The sequence below is a fragment of the Gasterosteus aculeatus genome, chromosome 6 (genome assembly GCF_964276395.1).
Source record: "Gasterosteus aculeatus chromosome 6, fGasAcu3.hap1.1, whole genome shotgun sequence".
In the NCBI taxonomy this organism is placed as follows: Eukaryota; Metazoa; Chordata; class Actinopteri; order Perciformes; family Gasterosteidae; genus Gasterosteus; species Gasterosteus aculeatus.
In genome coordinates this window covers 3,954,721-3,962,877 of record NC_135693.1, presented here as the reverse complement: position 1 = coordinate 3,962,877, position 8,157 = coordinate 3,954,721, and the positions used below count along the sequence as shown (strand labels likewise).

At 42.7% G+C, this 8,157-nt stretch overlaps 1 protein-coding gene across 1 annotated transcript; it reads right to left on the bottom strand.

Annotated features, from left to right (window-relative positions):
• Nucleotides 1-376: 376 nt before the first annotated feature.
• On the bottom strand, nt 377-975 carry LOC120820809 (cytochrome c oxidase subunit 5B, mitochondrial-like). The gene is made up of 3 exons (XM_040178978.2): nt 879-975; nt 545-612; nt 377-481 (listed from the first exon to the last, which is right to left on the bottom strand). The coding sequence occupies exons 1-3, from the start codon at nt 973-975 to the stop codon at nt 377-379; spliced, it is 270 nt and encodes an 89-aa protein (XP_040034912.1).
• Nucleotides 976-8,157: the final 7,182 nt, after the last annotated feature.

The following is an 8,157-nucleotide window of genomic DNA, read 5'->3' as shown; positions in this document are numbered from 1 at the left end:
ACTTTGTCATTGTGGGTTGTTGTGTGTAGAATGTTGAGGAAAATATTGAATTTAATCCATTTTGGAATAAGGCTGTAACATAACAAAATGTGGAAAAAGTGAAGCGCTGTGAATACTTTCCGGATGCACTGTATGTTTCCTGATTCAAAACCCTGACAACTGATTTAAATCAAGACTGTTCAGCTCATGTTGACAATTTAATGATAAAAAAATATGCAAACATTGCAATATATGGCCATGCAGGAGGCGTGAACCACACAACAGCTGTGTTGTCTTCCTCACCTGCAGAGAAGTACATCATGCATCACCTGGTTTGCAATTTACTCTTTGCATTCATACGAATACGCTGGACTTTGTTTTTTGTGAATGTACGTCACTAACAAAGACAGGCCACCAGTCTCCTGGTTCCAATGCATGGCACAATGTGGGGCTCCCCTTTTGTGCCCGCGTACTCCTTGGGCTTTAGCATACTGTAGGGATCCTGTATGGAGTTAGGGTTCATGCCAGAGTTGAGCTCAGTTTACTTGTGTGTAAAGTAGCAGACCTTTCCCTGCTCGAGGGCCTTGCCTTTCCCTGGCATCGGACCCCCGGGCCTTGCCAGAAAGGGTGGCTCTGTGGCAGGAAAGGCCTTTCCCCCAGTGAAAAGTGCAAATTACCGTTTTTTTTTTTTTGAGTAGTCACATTAAGGTCAAACATAGTGATACGTCGGTGGCACAGCACTTAAAGTGGCATTTAATGAATGCGAATAAATTCTACGTGTCAGAATTAAACTTTATTTTCATCCCTACATGGTAACACCAATGTGAGCGAGCTGACGTGACGAGATAGATACCTTCCCTACGGGCTCAATGTGGTGTCCAACAAACATGGCCTCCTACCTTTGCCTGTGGCCATAGCCCGGTGTAACGGCCTCGCTACCACATCGCTCCTCATCCGGACTGCTGTACAGACTCGAAGTAGTATACGTCCCGCCATTGTCGACACACAGCAGGTGGACTGACCTGAAACAACTGTTAGCTGGACCGAAATGACCCCGACCGCCGTCTGAGTGAGTCAGTCGGACCAATAGAAGCGCCCATATGACCGTGCTCTGAAGGGGTTCTTACAATTGGGGCCAATAATTCCCATTTTCGTATGAGTGTTGTTACTACGGGAAAGGGTCTCACCCAGTGAGCACTAGACGGGATTTAAATGTTAAAATCTTTTTTAGATGAGGTCTGAACGTCAGAAAGATGTATAGCATGCCGCACCATGACCATGTGAATGCATACAAATTTCACAAATGAAATGACAAAAATGACTATATGAACATCTATTTATTGAACTTTATCAAAACTGCAAAGTGTAAAACAAATATTTTTGTGGCATTTAGTCCAGCGCTTCTTTAATGTGTCTTGTCCATATATTGAAGCAAAAATGATAACAAATAAAAAATTCTAAATAATAAATACTTTATATAGCCACATATTAAAATCCGTCACTTTACTCGATGAGCTCTCTCCTCTTGCTGCAGTTTTGTGTTTTGCAGAGAGCTTCCAAATCGCTGCCACCTTTATTTGCCACTGACACGTAAGCGCCTGCTCTGCATGTCATGCACTCAGCTTACGCTGAGCATCGCGGCCGAGGCGAAAACATGTTTTTTTTTTTAGTTTGTCCGTAAACTTACATTTACGTTTCGGCATGGCTGCAGATGACATGTGCTGTAAACAATGCAACTAGTGGAGGCGGCAAGGTGCTCAGTGTTGCCAGATTGGAAATGGTGACGTATCGTACCAAAGGCTCAAAATGGTCGTATTTGGAGGATAGTTATTGTGTATCTGGCAACATTGAGATCGGTCGACCAATGACTGTTCTCTCTACAGCAGGGGTGCCCAACCTTTTTTGACCCAAGATCTACTCTTTAAGTAGCCAACCTCCCGAGATCACCAGTCCAGTGTCAACATCGCAAATCCACACACATCGTTTCCAGCCTGCCATACTAACCTCACAACACTTTTTCTTGTTGTCACACAACTACTAGACATCACAACACAAACCCTCCCTCTCTCAAACACACACACAGACAAATTCCTCACACAGTTGCCAGTTTGCATAATGCGCTGTAGCACAAACCCGCGCTCTCTCTCTCTCACACAAGCACACTCACACATGCACACACACAGCAATCTGCATGATGAGCAATAGTCATAACTGACCTTAATATGAACCAAACAGAAAAATGAACTAGATACAAAACAGGTTGATATCGGAGTTTGAATAAAGGAAATCACGTTCTACCTTAGTGGGAGACCTGGCACTGGGAGGAGGAGGCTAGCTTCTCGTAGTCAGGAGTGTAGGAGCTGGTTGCAAGGCGTAGGCAGGCTGCAAGGTGGTCATCAGTCATTGTTGATCTGTACTTGGACTTGATGATTTTTATGTGCAAGAAAGCAGACTCGCACAAATAAGTTGATCCAAAATGTTAGGTTCAAGGCACTTCTTCTGAGATTGGGATACTTCTCCTCCACCAGTAGTTTCCAGAACACTACATGCTCTCCAGGTTGAGCAGATGTCATTTTGTAATTTTGTAATGTAATTTTGCAAAGTCAGAATCTCATCCTCAAGAGCGGAGCTTTCCAAGTCGAAAAGTGATTTGACTTTGGCGGCAATGTCACCAACATCAATACTTGCACCAAATGGATAACACATATAGCTGGCTACAGGCTCGATGGATGCAAAGTCAGTAAAACGCCTCTCAAACTCTGACAAGATGCTCTGAACATGCTCTTCATAACGTGCACTGTCAAGCTCTGTCACACCTTTACCTTGACGTTGTAGTTCTGCGTGCATGTGAGAGAAGTTGCGCAGGTTACCACGCTGCAGCCTACTTGACATCAGCTGTAGCTTGCTTTTAAACGTGTTCACTGAACTCATCATGTTGACTTCATCTTTACCCTTACCATGCAGCTCTAAATTCAATTCATTGAGCTCAGTGAGATCAGTGAGGAAAGATAAATCTAAAAGCCACTGGTGGTCCTCTAGTTTTGTATGGTAATCCACATGTTTTGAAAGCTTCATGAAGTCCTTGATTTCAGGCAATAGCTCCGTGAATCTGGCCAAAAATGTACCTCTGCTTAACCACCTAACATCCGTGTGAAGCAGCAGGTCTGTGTGCTCAGCATCATTCTCCTCCAAGTGAGCACGGAAAAGCCTTCTCTGCAGACACCTGGCCCGAACCGAACACACAATCTTCATCGCAATATCCATCACTTCTTTCATATTTAAAATATTTCCACACAATGCTTGCTGGTGAATTATACAATGATAATTCAGGATATCCGGGAAAGATTCACTTTCTTTGCACAGTGCAACGAACCCACTGGTGCGGCCCCTCTTCAAACTCGTCTCCATTACAACGGATGGGGCTCCAGCTATGGTTGGACGCACTGCTGGGTTCATTGGATTGTGCAAACAGTGTGAATCTTGGATTCGCACTTCCGGATTTCCTGAATTACCATTGTATAATTCACCAGCAGGGGTTGTGCGGGAAGATTTTAAATAGAAAAGACGTCATGGATGTGGCTAACAAGATTGCGTGTTCTGTTCGGGCCAGGAGTCTGCAGAGGCGGTTATTCCGTGCGCAGCTGGAGGAGACAGGTGCAAAACACACAGATCTGCTGCTGCACACAGACGTTAGGTGGCTCAGCAGAGGTACATTTCTGGAACGGTTTTCTGAATTGTTGCCCGAAATTTCTGAAACGTTCAAACCATGCTGAATATGCACAGCTAGAACACAGTCAATGGCTGTTGGATTTACACTCTAAAAAATATCACTGTAAATTAACGGTATTTTACTGGCAAGGACGCCAGGAATTTACCGTTATTTTACAGCATAATACCGTAAATGTTTTTTACACTGTTACAGTAAAATGGATTACTGTATGTTACCGTAAACTTGAACGAATTTTACTGTGAATTAACTGCAGTGTACTGGCAGTCGACGCTAGTAACTTATTTACAGTGTTTTATTTACAGTGCCCTACCGTAATTTACGGTATGTTGTCGTATATTGGATTACAGTTTCTTACCATACGATTACTGTTTTTGTGTTATAAATACCAGAATGTTACCGTTTACTTATAACCGTATATTTTTGCATTTAATTCCCCAAAAACTAAAGAAAGACAACCAAACTCATTCGACCTTTAAGACAAAAATGTTCGACGTTTGTAACCAAGATCCAAACATAAAATATATGCCGCATGTATACAATAATAAAAAAATGAATCATAAAATCATTAGGAACAAGGTAACTGCAACAATACGTTGTGGAACACTTAATTGACCGCAGCAAACGGCTTGCGTCCTTAATCCAGTGCCTCTGTAAAACAAACCAAAATAAAATATTTACAAACACTGTCATTAGTTAAATATTAATTACCAAGTTGAGGAAGACAACAAGATGTAAGGAAGGAGAATGTTAATCATGCCAGGAAAATAACACTTACCAATGTTACTTGGAGAGACGAGGCAATGAGAAACTCCTCCGATGTTGAACTACACAGGTGTTCTGGATGAACTGAGATCCACGCGATCTACGCGACTGACGTCACGTTCAAGAGCAGTCGGTCACGATCAACACTCAAATGACTTTTAGGCAATGAACACTTTGTATAATACAAATATTTATAATCTTTACATTCCAGCTACTGAAACGACAGTGAAGGCTGCGCATGCGATAGGGAGGGTGTGCTGTGCAGCACAAGGTTGGCGGTTCGAATCCTGGCTGCTACCTGTGCCAAGTTGAAGTGTCCCTGAGCAAGACACCTAACCCCCAATTACTCCACATAAAATGATGTCAAACCATGGGCGTTTTGGATAAAAGTGACAGCTGCATGTATAGTAATGTCCTGTAAGTCAAAGTCATCATCGTATCTCATGAGATACTATCTCATTATGATGACTTACAGGACCTATTTTTCAGTGGCTGACATGGGCTTCCATACATTAACTTACAAAAGATTGTAGATGGATTTTGATTCACTCCACTTGTATGTGTATTTCCACCACTTCATAAAATATATGTAACATGCAGTTGAATTACGGTAGTCTGCTATTATTGTAAATTGACAGCTTTAACTGTTTATTCATGACATTGGCCGTTAATTTACAAGCAAGGGATGGAAATTCAACTGTATGTTACAGTTATTATGACATAATGTAAGATACCGTTAGAAATGCCCCCGTGAATTTACAGCAATTTGTTACGGTGTAGCTTCCTCCTCTCAGTGACAGAAATCCCACTAAGGTAGAGAAATACCACTTTTCCAACTTGAATCAGTTCTTATAAAAGTTCAAAGAATTAGGCATTATATTATTTGTGTTCTTTGTCTGTTGTGTTGTTACGGGCCAGTCCTAGGCCCACTTGTGCTTATTCTTTGCACATTCACATTTACTTCAATAAATGTATTATGATTGTTAAAACTGTATCTATGTGTCAGAAAACAGCTTCCTAAATAAATAAATTGTGGCTACGCTACGGCTTTCGATATGGCTTGGTAGATCTCGATACACTATCAACTTTAAAAGTAGATCTTGCTTCAAAAAAGGTTGGGAACCCCTGCTGTAGATAAAGTCTGCATCCTCATCTAGAACATGACATCATTCGGACGGTCTGTTGGTGGGAGGGAGGGGGCGTTCAAAACCGCAAATCACAGACTGTGCCTGCAAAGGGCTTGGGCTTTGTCTTTAATAGTGTTATTACATAGCTGCATGGATCCCCCGGTAGTTGAGGGCGTATTCTTCGCCTCGCGGATGTGTTTGAGCGTCGGCACTTGCGTGAGAACGACCCGCGGACGAAGAGAAACCGGCTTTTATTTACTCCGACCAAACGTCTGACAGGTGAATGCAACCCCGTGCGTGCCCATTGTGTACGACATGGCCACTGGCCTCACATGGCCGACATCCCCAGACAGCCCTGCTCCTCTGGCGCCGCAGCACTCATGGTGTCCAATATCCTGAAGAGGTTCAATGAACTTCACCCAGCCAGACAGGGTGAGGCTCTGAATAGCTTACTGCGGGGGGGAGCATTGTCAAATTTGCTAAACTGAAACTGGTTCCAACTGACTAATCATTGTGCTTATTTATACTTGATCTTAAAATTAATTTCTCATTTTTCTGTCTTCCTTTCAGGGGAGTGTACGATATTTGCATCTGTTCACAAGCTCATGGCCAACCTATCTCGCCTCAGTAGAAACACACACAGAGCTGTGGAGCTCAACCAGAGCCCCCTGTGAGGCTGAGGACGGGTGCGGCTATTGGCCTGATGTTGAGATGCTGTTATGAGAAGAATTTAAATATGTACAGTTGTGGACCACGGTCTTTATTCTTGATAGGAGCTCACAAACCAGATTTGCTGTTGAGGTAAATCATGGCTGAGAGAGGGGGAGTGTAAATGCTATTTTTTTTCCTCCAGGTGCACTTGTAAACAAGATTATCCATTGAAATGAAGGTTGTTTACAAAAATATGTATTATATTGTACACTCACCTAAAGGATTATTAGAAACACCTGTTCAATTTCTAATTAATGCAATTATCTAATCAACCAATCACATGGCAGTTGCTTCAATGCATTTAGGGTAAGACAATCTCCTGAACTCCAAACTGAACGTCAGAATGGGAAAGAAAGGTGATTTAAGCAATTTTGAGTGTGTCATGGTTGTTGGTGCCAGACGGGCCGGTCTGAGTATTTCACAATCTGCTCAGTTATTGGGATTTTCACACACAACCATTTCTAGGGTTTACAAAGAATGGTGTGAAAAGGGAAAAACATCCAGTATGCGGCAGTCCTGTGGGCGAAAATGCCTTGTTGATGCTAGAGGTCAGAGGAGAATAGGCTGACTGATTCAAGCTGATGGAAGAGCAACTTTGACTGAAATAACCACTCGTTACAACCAAGGTATGCAGCAAAGCATTTGTGAAGCCACAAACGCACAACCTTGAGGCGGATGGGCTACAACAGCAGAAGACCCCACCGGGAACCACTCATATCCACTACAAATGATAGTGGTGGGCGGTTGTGGGTGAGTGGGGAGCACGGTCGTCCTCCAATCAGAGGGTTGTCGGTTCGATCCCAGGCTCTGCTAACCCGCATGTCGATGTGTCCTTGGGCAAGACACTTAACCCAACATTGCTCCTGTAGCTGCGACTACAGTGTGTGAATGGTAGTTACTGATGGCAGGTGTCACTGTGTATGTTCTCCTGTCATCAGTGTATGAATGGGTGAATGATGTCATGTAGTGTTAAAGCGCTTTGAGTGGTCAGAAGACTAGAAAAGCGTTATACAAGTACAGGCCAAAAATAGGAAAAAGAGGCTACAATTTGCAAGAGCTCACCAAAATTGGACAAATAAAGACTGGAAAAAATGTTGCCTGGTCTGATGAGTCTCGATTTCTGTTGAGACATTCGGATGGTAGAGTCAGAATTTGGCGTAAACAGAATGAGAATGTTACAGGTCTCAGGATGAGAGAGCCTGATGATAGACTTGTGCCTGAGACGAACTGAGAAAAATATAAATGAATAACACAGGCTGACGTGTGGCTTCTTCTGTAAACGTCTTCTCAAACAATGACAATTTATTTCACAATTTAGGTGAAAGCAAGCATATCAGGAATCAGGAAACATTTATTGCCAAAATATGTCATACATACAAGGAATTTGACTTGGCGGTTGGTGCGTGACAGTAGACAGTGTAACAATAGACAAAAAGACAGCAGTGCAAGTAATAAAATAAAATGAAATGCTAATACAATGGGTTAGTAGAATAAGGCTATGGGTTAGTATAAAATAAAAGAATAAAGTTAAAGTTAAAAAATAAAAATATTTCAAAAGTTAAAAAATATTAAAAAATAAAGTGCACTAGCGAACAAGTAACAAGTGAATAAAGACAGTAAAGTGACATGTGCAGTATGAAAGAAAGTGACCGGTGGAATGTCAGAGTCAGTTAGTGGGGGGCCGGGCTCTGTTGAGCCCGACTGACGAAGGGAAGAAACTGTTCGTGTGGCGGGAAGTCTTAGTCCTGATCGACCTCAGCCTCTTGCCAGATGGAAGGGGCACAAACAGGTTTTGTCCGGGATGAGAGGGGTCGGCTACGATCTTTTTAGCTCGCTTCAGAGACCTGG